The 14,293-nt window shown below is 41.2% G+C and overlaps 2 protein-coding genes across 2 annotated transcripts in view; one reads left to right on the top strand and one right to left on the bottom strand.

The window, feature by feature from the left end:
- The window catches only part of fbxw8 (F-box and WD repeat domain containing 8), a gene marked incomplete at its 5' end in the record, with an annotated part of 32,971 nt that extends 30,912 nt beyond the window's left edge, over positions 1-2,059 (top strand). Inside the window, one exon of the mRNA XM_072665302.1 lies at positions 1,164-2,059. Within this exon, the coding sequence (XP_072521403.1) occupies positions 1,164-1,332 (169 nt within the window). The remainder of the gene's footprint in view (positions 1-1,163) is intronic.
- Positions 1,922-13,379, bottom strand: tesca (tescalcin a). Its single transcript, XM_072664600.1, has 8 exons — positions 13,273-13,379; positions 9,861-9,930; positions 7,912-7,992; positions 6,985-7,124; positions 5,567-5,628; positions 4,648-4,755; positions 4,078-4,125; positions 1,922-3,235 (listed from the first exon to the last, which is right to left on the bottom strand). Exons 1-8 carry the CDS (start codon positions 13,334-13,336, stop codon positions 3,149-3,151), a joined length of 660 nt encoding a protein of 219 aa, XP_072520701.1. The 5' UTR covers positions 13,337-13,379; the 3' UTR covers positions 1,922-3,148.
- Between the last annotated feature and the right edge of the window lie 914 nt (positions 13,380-14,293).

Here is a 14,293-nt window from a genome sequence, read left to right as displayed (position 1 = left end):
TGATGTATGGACCAATAGAAATGTCCATACAATAGACAATAACTGTACATATGGTTATGCTGTGCTGTGCTACCCTCCTCAGAATACAGGGTGCTATAGAGGGTTCTTTAAGTGAGGCCATCTCCATCCATCTAATGCTGCTTGCCATCGGCAGCCGAGGCCCAGAGAGAGCACAGTTGGCCTTGCTCTCTCCAGGTGGGTAGCTAGCAATCGTTCGCTGCGGTGCTGGCAGTCACTGGCGTCTGCAGGCTGGTCCCTCCAGGCGTGTTGGTTTAAAAAAAACTTGACTGTGCACACATCGGAGGTCAGGGCATTTGACTTTCCGGTCCAAATTGGGGAGAAAATGGGTGAAAATCGTAAAAAATGTATTTTTTAAAAAGTAAAAAAAAAAGGGGAGGGTGTGCAATTTATTATTTTATTTATTTATCATTTGCTTATCGAATTTTACCCTTTTTCTCAAAATTTGGTACAGTCAATTAACCCCACCTCCCCCGTTCGTAACTCCCCCTAGCACTAGCAATGCTCCCGACACTAGGAGGGTAAGGACTTAACAAATCTGCCTCTTTTCAAACAAGCAGCCGACACACTCATAGGAAACCATTGGGTCCCCAGCTCCACCGCACCAGCTAACAGACACTTGTGCCATCCAACAGCATGGCCAACTGCGCTCCCTTGGACTTAGGCCGCTGATGGCAAATCGTCATGGCTTGGGATTCAAACTCGTGACCTCCAGGCTATAGGGGCAGCGTGTTAAACCACTAAGCCACTTTGAAACCCTGTAAATTCTACTATGGCGTCACTTCGACTGTACTGTTGCTTGGTCCTGCTCATTTTAAGCACAATTCATTAAGTACATGCATCATTTAATTCATTAGTGACAGTGAAAACACAGGGAAATTAATTACAATAATAAAAACTAACATTTGTAACGAACTCTGAAAGCTCTGGAGGTTTGGTTTCGCGCCATTTTTCTAGTGCCCCCATAGTGACAGCCAGGGAAATGCAGCCTACCTGGGCTGCAGCCTAGGCTTTGGAGTGCAGCTCCCAGAAATAGACAGAAAGGACTATAAATATGGGTTAATATGGATACTATAAAATATCGTAACCCCCGTCCCCCGTCTTCTCATACAGCCCTTTATTTTGTCTTGTCATTCTCTCTTCAGACACCGGGGAGTGATCTGCTACTACGACTTCTCCGTTGACTCCTCCACACAGGACCATGTCCTGCCCATCTGCAGGTCCAGCTACAGTGAGACGAGCGGTTATAACTACAACATCGGCCTGGCCATGCCTTACGACACACTGACTGACCCTCGGATATCTAGGCTATGACCAACAATGCACGCTGAGTCAGAGGAGAGGCCTTGGAAGTGGAAGCTGCTTCTCCTGTTGAGCAATTTCCTCTGTTTGCTTTAGGTTCACTAACAGAAACGGCACACTGTGAGGACAAGCTATCAAACATACCTCTGTAGATTCATGTTTGAGTTAATCATCTGTTAATGATGTATTTTTGTTTTTAAAAGCAAACAGAGAATAGATTTACTCTTTTAGGTACACTACATGTCCAAATGTTTGTGGACACCCTTCCGAATGAATGCATTCGGCTGGATTAAGTTGCCCCCATTGCTGACACAGATGTTGGCACTATACTAGATTAATGCCAGGCGTGGGCTAGAGGGCTACAACCCCCCACCACCACCCCAGCATTGAACTGTGGAGCAGTGGAACTACTGATGGATGGTGCATCCAGTAATGCTCCAGTGGACTCCATGGACAGCAGAGGTAACATTTTTTTAATAGCCTTGATTTTAGAAAAAACAATGAATGAGGTGTCCCAATACTTTTGTCTATATATTGTATAGTCTCCTGCATATATTTCATTCTCTGAGCACAAAAGATCATTTCTCAAAGGCTTCAGTGCTTTGGTTGTGATATGCAAACTGTATTATGTAAACATAAAATTGTACAAATTCAGTCATAATTACAATATTACAGTTATTATCCCACAGGAACGTCAGTTATGGCCGTTTTCTTTTAAATACACTTTTACAAAACTAAAGCTCTTTGTGTTTGCCTGTCTCCATTCTCCAACACTTTTCTGAAGGTCACGCAAGGTCCTACAGCCTTTGAGAGGTGTAATGTTTGGTTTCTGTGTGGAGAGTGAAGTGATTTGAACAGTAAGCACAGAACTTTGAGCACAGCATTTGAATAGAGCTCAGTGACTCATTAACTAGTGTGGGGAACAATTCTGTGATAGCTTTGTTAATGGAGATCTGCAGGAAGGGGAGTTTACACAGTATGTAAGTGCTGGTAGTGCTTTAAGGGAAATTCCACCCATTTTTCCCAGACAAATCTGCATATTTCAGTTATAGGGGTGTAAACAAAGTCGTTCAGAGTGGTTTGTTGTACGATGGTGTATCGTATAAATGGTCCTACTTGGGTTTCTGTACATTGTTGGTGATGGGAACCTTATTTATTTATATATTTAAAATATAATGTGGTTGATAGTACAATTTAAACCCGATACTAACACTCAACAGCCATGGGGGGTTGATCTGAAAGCAGAGGTAATTGACGCCCGCAATGCAGAGGAAGGCTATAAGAAGATAAGCAGCCAAGCGTTTTAAATTCAGGGGAACTGTGGAGGTCAAGCTGCTGAGATCTGGAAGACCACGAAAACTCTCAGCCAGGACTAGAACAGATTCGGCTACATAAAGTTGCTACCAGCACAACACACGCTACTAACACACCACCACCACGTCAGTGAGTGTCACTGCAGTGCTGAGAATGACCCACCACCCAAACACTACCATGGTGGTCAGTCCTGTAGGGCCCTGACCACTGAAGAACAGGGTGAAAGGATGCTAACTACAGAAGCATGCAGAGAAGCAGCTAGATACAGTCTGCAATTAAAGACCTACACAGTGCTTCTACATGGGAAGTGGAGTAGAAACAAGGAGGTGGTTCTAATAAAGTGGCTGGTCAGTGTATATTGTTTGAAGTGGGTCCAGGACTACAGGACCGCAGCTCAGAAGTATGTCCATGTAAACAGCAGTTGGGGATTCTGTATGAGGAACTGAAGGGACAGAACTGGAGTGTTGTCGACCTTTGGCAGCACAAGTAGAAGCTTTGTTCTGAAGAGGAAACTTCACAGCTTTCCACAGGTCATTGTGGTGGTGTCCATGTTCAGAAAGCGGATGTGCATCCTCGTTTCGATCTCGACACCTTTCAGAATCTGTGGCAAAGACAAATGAGAGGTCATTCATTCATTACCAGTTAATTACTCTGCTTTCACTGTTCTGGCGATGTTTTCAGTATGAAAAGCAACACATTTGTTACAGCTTAACAATCAGAAAGTATGAATCTTGAGGCCCCGGGTGGTCCAGGGGACCGCAACGCTGTCACTATGACCATATGAAGATCGCTGGTCATGCAAATCCCGGTCATGCTGCTAGCCTTCGACAATTGGCCTTGCTTTCTCCAGGGTAGGTAGATGCCCCTTGTACCCTCTTTGCAACTGTGGGCACCTCTTATGATGGTGCAAAAATGAAAGTGATCAATGCCCACAAAGCAGGGTGAGGTTCAGCTAAATCAAGAGGGTGGTGCACCGTTCTACTGTGCACCATTGCTTGCATAAACATAAGCACATAAACATCATGCTCATTGAGCAGCCATGAAAAGCAACAATAACTGTGACCTCGTCACAAAACACAGCATTTGGAAAATGCTGCAGAACATGTAGACAAGCCAGAGGAGTTTAGGAGACGAGTGAAGTGGACTCTCAAACAGACCCTTGTGGCCACAATCTGCAAAAAAGATACATGAGGAAAATAAAGGAACTGCATTTCATGTAAAGAAAACCCTGCCAACTGTGAAGAACTGCGGGGGACAGTGGTGGCTCTGTGCGTAGGGCACTGGGTTATTGATCACCAGATTGTGGGTTCAATACCTGGGCTAATTTAGCGACCACTGTTGGGAACTCTGGGCATGTGTGCTTCTTTAAGGTGAAGCTTGGGAGTGGATCGGTCATGCTCAGGGTTGTGTTGCTGCCACTGAGAAATAGTTCACTTCATTTACCTCAAGAAAATGATCAAAGGTGATTCCTTCATAAAACTCGTCTGGAGCCTAAAGTAAGGAGATAAAGAAGAAGGTGTTATAGCAGTGGTGGCTCAGAAGGTACAGGGTTGTGGGTTTGATACCCAGGCCCAGACAATTTCTTCAGTTAAACTCTTTTAGTGAAGTCTCAGAATCTGTGCATTTGCATGTATCTACCGGCCTACGGTAGTTCAGCCCTGCCCGGACTGGACAGATTTTTGAAATGAGGTACAATACAGGGTAAATCCGTAAATAAAAACGTCAATGTAAAATGAATTATTACTGTGAACTTATCAAAATCTTTCCCTTTTCATAAGTATATCATCTCAATCAAGCAAAAACCTTGTATGTCCAGTTTTTCTGTTTTTCACTTTTTTGGCATAATCTGAATTTGGCAGTTGTTTTCTTTTTTACATTATGTCAAAATGTCATGATGAATGGACCAATAGAAAGGCCCTAAAATGACTTGGAATACAGTCTTTTTACTTAGTTTTTTTCCTTCTCCTGTAAAGTTGCAATTGTAGGAAGATATTAAGGAAAAGTAAAATGTACCATTTCACCCATTGTAACGCTCGCCACTTCCAGCATAGCAGCGTCTGCGATGGCCTTGGCTGTTTCGCACTCTATGCCTGCCGATCTGGACAGCAACTCTTCAACTACCTGCAGACCATCAAGACACAGCAATGGAGGAACATCTGCAATAGCTCTGTAAAGGGTCTGTAGCAGGGGTCTTCAGTCTTATCCACAAACAGAGGGCAGGTGTGGTCTGCAGGGTTTCACTTCAATCAAACAGAAGCCCACCTGACTCCTCGTTTCATCAGTTGGTCTCAGTTCCTGCCGGGTTAGCATGAGAACTTGCACCCACACCGGCCCTCTGTGGAGAAGACTGATGACCCCTAAGTGTAGGATTATCAGAGGTGGCAGTGTCCCATACTGGAGTATTTGTACAGTGAAGTTAGAAAATACTCAAATACAAATACTCAAATCCTCCAGTTTGAAAATACTCAGGTAAAAGTACAAATCTTCCAGTTAGAAAATACTCAAGTAAAAGCACAAATACTCCAGTTAGAAAATACTCAAGTAAAAACACAAATACTCCAGTTAGAAAATACTCAAGTAAAAGCACAAATACTCCAGTTAGAAAATAATTAAAAGTACAAATCCTCCAGTTAGAAATTGCTCAGGTAAACGCACAAATAGTCCAGTTAGAAAATACTTAAGTAAAAGTAGAAACACTCCAGTTAGAAAATACTCAAGTAAAAGCACAAATCCTCCAGTTAGAAAATACTCAGGTAAAAGCACAAATCCTCCAGTTAGAAAATACTCAGGTAAAAGCACAAATCCTCCAGTTAGAAAATACTCAGGTAAAAGCACAAATCCTCCAGTTAGAAAATACTCAGGTAAAAGCACAAATCCTCCAGTTAGAGAGTTAGTATTCCGTTACGTTGCCACCTCCTCAATCATTACTTACCCGTCTGTACTCATTCAGGGTGATGGTGCCGTCATTGTCCTTGTCGTGCATGTTGAAGAGAACTGGAGGGAGATGATGATGAGATGGGTGAGATGATAATGAACGGGTAAGATGGTCATTTACTGCAGCCCACACTTCCACACTGTCGTTTAAAGCTCTGTTCTTTAGCTTTTATTTATATAAAGTAAATCAATGAGATCTGCAGGTTCAGACACTCTGTATGACACTGTTCCCCAACTGACAAGAACAATGAACCAGTGTGAATGGACAGAGAACACTCTAGAACACTGTGGTCGGGTTGGGGTCCATAAATGAAGAACTGCTTTCTAGAATAATGTGAATGGGGAGAACATTCTAGAACAGCATCAGTGGTGAGAGAATATTCTAGAACAATGTGAATAAGAGGGGGAATAGTGGACAACATCCTAGAACAGTATGAAAGGAGGAAACATGGTGGAGAACATTCTAGAACAGTTAGGATGGAGGGAGAACATCCTAGAACAGTTTGGAAGGAGGGAAAATGGTGAGGGAACATTCTAGAAAAGTGTCAATAAGGGTAGAGTAGTGGAGAACATTCTAGAACAGTTAGAATGGAGGGAGAACATTCTAGAACAGTTGGAATGGAGGGAGAACATGCTAGAACAGTTTGAAAGGAGGAAAAATGGTGAGGGAACATTCTAGAACCGTGTGACTGAGGGAAGAATGCAGTCCTTGGATGAAGAACTTCATTCACATTGACAACACATTCTAGAATAATGTGAATGGGAGAACATTCTAGAACATCATGAACAGAAGGAGAACATTGTAGCATTAATGGTGAGAGAATTTTCTAAAACAGGGAATGAAGGGAGTTTTTGAGAGCAGTGTCACTGGAGAGAATTGTGGAAGAACTTTCTAGAACAGTGTAAATGAGGGGAGAATTATATGAGAATGTTCTAGAATCTTGTGAATGAGAGTAGAACATGGTAGAACAGCGTGACTGGTGCAAGAACATTCTACAACAACTTGAATGAAGGGAAAGCACCCTAAAACACAACATTCTAGAAAAGTGTGCATTAGTGGGAAATGGTGGGAGAACATTCTAGAACAGTGTGCATCAGTGGGAAATGGTGGGAGAACATTCTAGAACAGTGTGCATCAGTGGGAAATGGTGGGAGAACATTCTAGAACAGTGTGCATCAGTGGGAAATGGTGGGAGAACATTCTAGAACAGCATATTTATGGTAATTTCTATTATATAGTTATGATATAATAGAATGATTCTGTTTGGTGGAAGAACGGCAGGAGAACATTATGGGGGAACGTTTAGGAACAGTGTGGAAAAGCAGGGGTTGGTGGGAGAATGTTCTAGAACAGTGTGAATGAGGGAAGAACGTTCTAGATCAGTGTGAAAGCATGTTTATGGTGCGGCTTCTCACAGCGCAGCTTCTCTCTCCTCGTCCTGTCTCTCTCCTCCTCCGTCAGGTTCTGTCCTGCGGGCCTGAAGTGGGACATCACGGTGAGGAACTCCTTGAAGCCGATCTCCTCCACTCTGCCCACCTCATTCTGACCAAAGTTCCTGAGGCAGCAGAAGCAGCAGAGGCAAGGGCAGGTCAGAACATGTACGAAGTCTCGGGCAGTGGTGCTAAACTGCTTTCGTCAGGTCTGGACTGAATGGAAACACGTAGGTGGAGGGAAAAGCCTTTCTGTCTCGGCAATGAAGGAAAACCAGGACTGCTGGTGATCATACAGAGTCACCTCTACATCTACCAGGGATGTGCTACTCCTTTGCTGCAGGATGCAGGCTTAGACTTAGATTCATCAAGGTATTACACAGAGCTCTAACCAGCTCATTCCAGAGAACACAGCAGTTCCACTGCTCCACAGCTTCAGGCTGGGGGGCTTAATACCCCTCTAGCCCACACCGGGCATTAGGCATGCTGACCCTTAGGCTCCACAGCACCCCATTCTACCCCTTATGCTTTCCTACATATATTGTAGAGCCATGTTCATGTTCTTGTGCAGTCGAACATCTGTGCCAGCAATAGGTGCACATTAAAGTGCGCTAATAACAAGGGGTGTCCACAAACTTTTGTAGTTTTGCAGTGTAGCTTAAAGCAGACATGTTTGAAGGTGGGAGGGGCTTTAGAAAAAGTTTTTTTTCACGTGTGTAAATGAAGAAGGACGTCAGAGATCCTACATCCAGCCTTTATGTGCCTGCATGGGTGTACATAACCCCCCCCCCCCAATCCCTCTACAGCATTCATCACTCCAACAGATCTAAGCCCAACCTCACATTCCTCATTGTCTACAGCTCTTAAATAGTGTAGCCTGGGCATGTTTGGTGAGTTCACGGACATATCTACCTTTTATCAAAGAAGGCTTCAACAATCTGGTTTCCAATGGGGTTAAATGTCAAATCACTGATGTCATCGAAGTCCTCTTTCCTAAAATAAATCAGAACAGCAGCAATACTTTAATCTCATAGCTGAACCCATTTTATCTCCCAGCCTAGCACACACAGGATAGCCAACACCAACAGATCTGCATCTGAAAACCTCATGAGTCCTGAGAGGCAGTGTGTAGCAGCAGGGTGGTATCTGATCTCCACAGCTGGTTGCGTTCTGCTGGTGGAGTGCACAGCAGTGGGAGGTGAAGGGAAACATTGAAAACAAGACCAACCTGTCATGGTGTTCCTCCTACAGCTACCACATTCCTATTGTTTGCAGCACTGGGGTGTAGTTCACATGCGGCGGTGAGGTCAGGTACACACCTATCCGCTTACTCTTAGACAAATGTACGTACCATGTGAAAAAGAGGCCTGGAGGATTGAATGAGTCTGGAAATTTGAGTTTACTGTGGAGTTTATGGAGGTGCTGGTTTTGATTAGCAGTCAGCGGCTAATAAGTAAGCAGCAGTTATACACCGATCAGCCATAACATTAGCACCAGTGTAATTATCTTCATCTACAGTGGCATCTGTCGAGAGGTAGGCAGCAAGTGAACAGTCAGTTCTTGAAGATGATGGTAGTGTTAAAAGCAGGATAAATCTGAAAGCCACTTTGATATGAAAAAGACTATGATGGCTAGACAGCTCAGAACATTCCCAGTATGCAGTGGTCAGTACCCACCAGAGGTGTTTTAATGAAGGACATTGAGGAACTGAACTGGTGACAGGGTCATGGGCACCTAAGGCTCATTGATGCTCATGGAGGCCCCACCTCACAACTTACAGGGCTGCTCAAAGGATCTGCTGCTAATGTTGGCCTTGGCCTTTAGAGGCACTAGAGGTACTAATGTTATGGCAGATCAGTGTGTGTGTGTGATCAGTTTTTATATTTATATTTATATATATATATATATATATATAAGAACTAACATTCCAAAAGACTGTTTATCATATTAATACTTTTAGTAAATTAAAATATTATAAATTAAACTTTTAAAGTGTAATTAAAGTGTTTTTTATGTTTTATTTTATATTTAATGGATATTTGAACAATAATAATGTATTAAATTATAAATAATGTACTGTACTTATCTGTTCATAGTATGCTTTTATTTAATCTGCCTAGATATTTGATCAACACTTATGGACAAAAGTATTGGGACACCTACTCATTCATTGTTTCTCCTGAAATCAAGGGTATTAAAAAGTGTTTATCCTGCTTCTGTTGGAGTAACTGTGTCTCTACTGTCCAGGGACGAAGGCTTTCTACCAGATTTTGGAGGAGCACCGCTGTGAGGATTTGACTGCATTTAGCAACAAGAGCATTAATGAGATCGGGATGTTGGGTGATCATCACCCCACCTCATCATCCATCCACCATTCCAGAGGACATTGTTGCACTGCTCCACAGCTCAATCCTGGGGTGCTTTATACCCCTCTAGCCTACGTCTGGTATTAGTGGCAATGGTCAAAAGCAGATCAGTACCAAGAGCCCTTCCAGCTTCAAGTACGGCTCGGCTCGACCCGCCTTCCCCTTAAAATCCACGGAAGACGAGCTCCCAGGCTTTTTTCTGTCCTGAAGTGGTGGAACGAGCTTCCCCTGGGTGTCTGAACAGCAGAGTCCAACGCTCGCTGTCTTCAGACGCAGACTGAAGACCCTCCTCTTCTGAGAGTACTCAGGCAGAGTGTAGTGTAGAGTATTGTGGTCTCCATACTGACTTCTGTATTTAGTAGCATCTCAGCTTTGGATCCTAGCCGATACAAACTAGCTACGGGTATTTTCTGAGTGAGCAGACCAAGTCGCTCTGGAGAACAGCGTCTGCTAAAGGCCTTAAATGTAAATGTTGTTTTTGATTCTAAGAGGTACCTTAACGTGTCCTCGTCGTGGGACAGGTGCTTAAATCTTTTATGTAGGTTTCGGATCTGCTCCAGAGAAACTGGGGATAGAACAAAAGTTACAGTTAGTAATTTTAGGAAAATTACTAAAGAAAAACATGTTTAAGGTGGTACTAACTCCATAAGTTAAATTACTACCACCTTAAATACACTTTTTTTGTGGGAGCTTATTTTAACGTAGCAATTATCCAAATGTGGAGAGCAACCTGACTTTCACCCATGGAGATGTAGCGGTTGGTGTGGCGCAACAGATAACACCACTATCTGCCAGTGAGCTACTACACCATGTGGAAGGTTGGGGTTCAATTCCCAGTCTGGGTGACTGTGCTGCGCTACACCAATAAGAGTCCTTGGGCAAGACTCCTAACACTACATTAGCCCATATCTGTAATACGAGTAACCTGGTAAGTCACTCTGGATAAGAGCGTCAGCTAAATGCCATAAATGTAAATGTAAATGAGTTTGCCAAGATTTCAACTACTTAGGTTCCATAAATGTCTGTGTTTAAGTAAAAAAAGGTAAAATGGTAAAAAGGTAAGTGACCTGAGAGTGTTCCTCGTTCCCCGTGCTCAGACAAAAGATTTGATTGTTTACGTTTAACCTGTGTCACTTATACACCATTCAGTTCATCATTATTTAGTCTCAATATGACGATTTATGGCCATTTATGGATATCACATTTCTCCAGTGTGGAAAGTTAAGACTTCATAGGTATATTTCAAACATTTAACAGCTGGATTTGTAACATTAATTCAATGGGGGTCAGTTTCAAATAATTCTGGAAGTTAAGTATAAATCTCTAACAAAAAAAGTATATTAAAAAAACATTCCCCACTTCTCACTATCAGTGCTGCATTTAGGGAAAATCATTTTGGCATTTACATTAATGACATTTAGCTGACGCTCTTATCCAGAGCGACTTACAAGGTTACTCGTATTACAGAGGAGGGCCAATGTAGTGTTAGGAGTCTTGCCCAAGGACTCGTATTGGTGTAATACGGCATAGCCACCCAGAACGGGAATCGAACCCTAGTCTCCCACATGGTGTGGTATCTCAGTGGCAGGTAGTGGTGTTATCTGTTGCACCACACCAACCACTTTTAAGTTTTTATTTGTTTATTTATTTATTTTTAACTCAATTGGGGTCAATGGAAAGGTTACAATTCTAATGTTTTGTAATTGTTTTGTAATTTTACCAAAATGTTGGTAAATATAAAAGTTTACTACACCACCTGCACTCATATGTGCTTGGATTATTGAGGTCAAAACAAGGAAAACAGATTTGAAGGGGATTAGAAATTTAGACATTTCTAATAAAATCCCCACACTGGGGCCAATGGTGGTACTGGAGACACTGGAAATATAAAGACAATAAGGCCCAACTCGAGAAAACCAGGTAAGTCACAGCTCTCAATACAAGGCATTGGCTGTCATACACTTTACGTTTGGATTTCCCAATGCATGAAGTAGTCAGTTGACCATGATGTACTGATGAGTCAACACGCTGACCCTCACCTGACCTGACTTGAAATCCCAGCACATATAAGCATAAGATATCTCATCCTAACTAATGCACTGTAACACATTTAACAGCATGTCGTGCTGAGAGAACCAGTTCTGCCATGTACTTTCCACAGGGTAGGTTGAGGTTTCAGCTAGGTGGAGCAGATCCTACGTCGGCATTAACTCCTAATTCCTGCAGTAGTGTTTGTTCAGCCTATCTTTAACCACTGGGTGCTCACTTTGCAGTTGACGCCTCTCCTCAGGCCGTGTTTGAACAGTACGGAGACCTGAAGACGGTGTGTCAGCAGGGATTCATGGGTAATTGTGTTTCAGTGCACAGACAAATAATTGCTTTCTAACGTGGAAATTCACAAACGCACATTTATAAAGGCATTACAGCGGTGCTTACGACAGCGCCCCTCATTACCCCTCATTAGCCTCGAAACAAACACTGGGCTGAAGCCTCCTCCTCTAGCCCAGTGTTATCATGCAAGTGTGTGACTAAGTAAGTCATAAATGTATGATTTGGGTGTTCAGGGTCACTCTGAGGACAGAAAGTGATTTCTGCTCTGACCGTGACTCAGATTTGACCAACATATATTAAGTTCTCTCCTACAATAAGAATTAGGCTCTATCAGTTTTTTGGTAAATGTTTACAACTAAGGAATTTAAGAAGTTTACAAATTTCAAGTTATTAAAAAACATATGACTATATAGGTACATTTCAAAACCTTTACAGCTGCATGTTAGATTTTTTTCAACATTATTTTAACTGTGGTAATGTAAAACAATTCTGGAAGTTTCCAAATCTCTAAAGTACATCAAATTTTTAACTCAGTTGTGGTAAATCGAAAGGTTACAATTCTAATGTTTTGGAATTTTAAAATTACAACTCAGCTGTGGTAAATATAAAAGTTTACAACACCTTTACAACACATTTGTGGCAAATGTAAAAGTTTAGAACAAATATTTGGAATTTAATATATTTTTATAACTTAATTGTGGTAAATGTAAAAGTTTACAGCTGATTTTATGGGTTTTTTACATTATTATATCTTAATTGGAGCAAATGTAAAAGTTTGCAGCTCATTTCTGGAATTTGTACATTTTTATTACAATTGTGGCGAATGTAAAAGTTTGGAACAAATATTTGGAATTTATTCGGAATATATTTTTATGACTTGTGGTAAATGTAAAAGTTTACAGCTGATTTTATGTTTTTTTTTACATTATTATATCTTAATTGAAGCTAATTTAAAAGTTTACAGCTCATTTCTGGAATTTGAACATTTTTATAACAATTGTGGCAAATGTAAAAGTTTAGAAGAAATATTTGGAATTTGATATTTTTATAACTTAATTGTGGTAAATGTAAAAGTTTACAGCTGATTTGATGTTTTTTTTTACATTATTATATCTTAATTGAAGCAAATATAAAAGTTTACAGCTCATTTCTGGAATTTGAACATTTTTATAACAATTGTGGCGAATGTAAAAGTTTACAACTTGGATTTTTTGACTGCAGAGCCCAGCTGTGGCAAATATGAAAAGTTTCCTTTTTAGTTCTATATATTTTTTGTAACTTATTTGTGGTTCATGTAAAAGTTTACACTCTCTTTTGGGTTTTAAAAAGTGTTAAATAATTTTCACAACTTTTCACAAGTCAGTACCAAAGTTTACTACTCCCGTTCAGTCAGTGATTTTATTATTATTATTATTATTATTATTAATAATATTATTATTATTAATATTATAAAATGTCTGCAGCTGTCTTTTGGATTACAGGGTGGGTTTTACAGGTCTGGGGGGGAGTAAAACTCCTGTCTGCTGAACAGAAGACAGTTAGAGAAGTGAGAGAGAGAGACGGGTCAGCTACTCACAGCCGGTCCTGTCAGCGAGGACCTGGTAGTGGCGTTCCTCCTGCGCGGACTGAGAGCTCCCCATGGCCGCTGAAGGGTCGGTGAGGGATCGGCGAGTGACTGCGGAGCGGAGCGGAGCGGCGCTGAGGTGCTGCTGGATGTCCTCCCCCACCCGTTTTCCGCCAAGCCCCGCCCTCCTGTGCTGTGATTGGACGAGACGCGTTCGCTCAGAGCAGCCGCGACCGGAGTCACTGCGCCTTTAGCGACGCCTTTAAATCGGGTTGCTAGGAAACGGGGATGTTTCCAACGGAGGTAAGCTATGCTAAGCTAAGCTAAATAAACAAATAAACAAAACAAACTAATAAAATAAGCGAACTAACTAACTAACCTTATATTCCTACTATTAAAGTGTAAAGTTTAGTATTTACGCTGCCACTGTTTGTAATTTTTAACAAAAAAAGAAACAAAAAATAGACTATTTATATAAAGACTTTAGCTAGTAAATATTTCTGCAAATAACACGTTTATTACAAATATTTAATAACTATTTATTATTTATAGCTGCAACACTTTAAATCAACACGTTATTATGAGCTAGCCGACACTGTTTATTGATTAGTATATATCTTATATATCTTATATATAGTAAATATCTTAAATATTAAATATTGTGTAAATATAATATAGCTAGTGTAAAACCCTTGTAGCTAATTAATTTGCATTTTCTCTTATAAATAGGACTGACTGTGTGTATTGTGTGAGACAGCACATGCTGGCTATGTGTTTGGACTGGGAGCAGCTTCAGCTACTGCAACCAAATCAGTGACCCTCTGATCTCTTCTAACTTTTATCACTTAATTGTGGCAAATATAAAAGTGTACACATTTATTTCATTTTACATTTTTATAACTTAATTATAACTGGAATTATGGAATTAAATGAGCCTACATCCATGTAAGCAGGACGTTTATTAATGTGGACAAAATGCTGATCCACCGATCCAGAGTTCAGTCCTAAAATATAGATAGTGTAAACCTTTGTA

The sequence above is a fragment of the Salminus brasiliensis genome, chromosome 20 (genome assembly GCF_030463535.1).
Source record: "Salminus brasiliensis chromosome 20, fSalBra1.hap2, whole genome shotgun sequence".
Classification (NCBI taxonomy): domain Eukaryota; kingdom Metazoa; phylum Chordata; class Actinopteri; order Characiformes; family Bryconidae; genus Salminus; species Salminus brasiliensis.
The sequence above is the reverse complement of the archived record's forward strand: the minus strand, read 5'-3'. Positions and strand labels throughout refer to the sequence as shown.

What these genes read in the sequence shown, in the direction of transcription:
- tesca (XM_072664600.1), bottom strand. Translation starts at nt 13,336, where the DNA reads ATGGGGAGCTCTCAGTCCGCGCAGGAGGAACGCCACTACCAGGTCCTC. An exon ending in CACGACGAGGACACGTTAAG is followed by an intron (nt 7,993 to 9,860) that starts GTACCTCTTAGA and finishes GATTTATTTTAG; the next exon opens with GAAAGAGGACTTCGATGACA. An exon ending in CCCTGAATGAGTACAGACGG is followed by an intron (nt 4,756 to 5,566) that starts GTAAGTAATGAT and finishes GATGGTCTGCAG; the next exon opens with GTAGTTGAAGAGTTGCTGTC.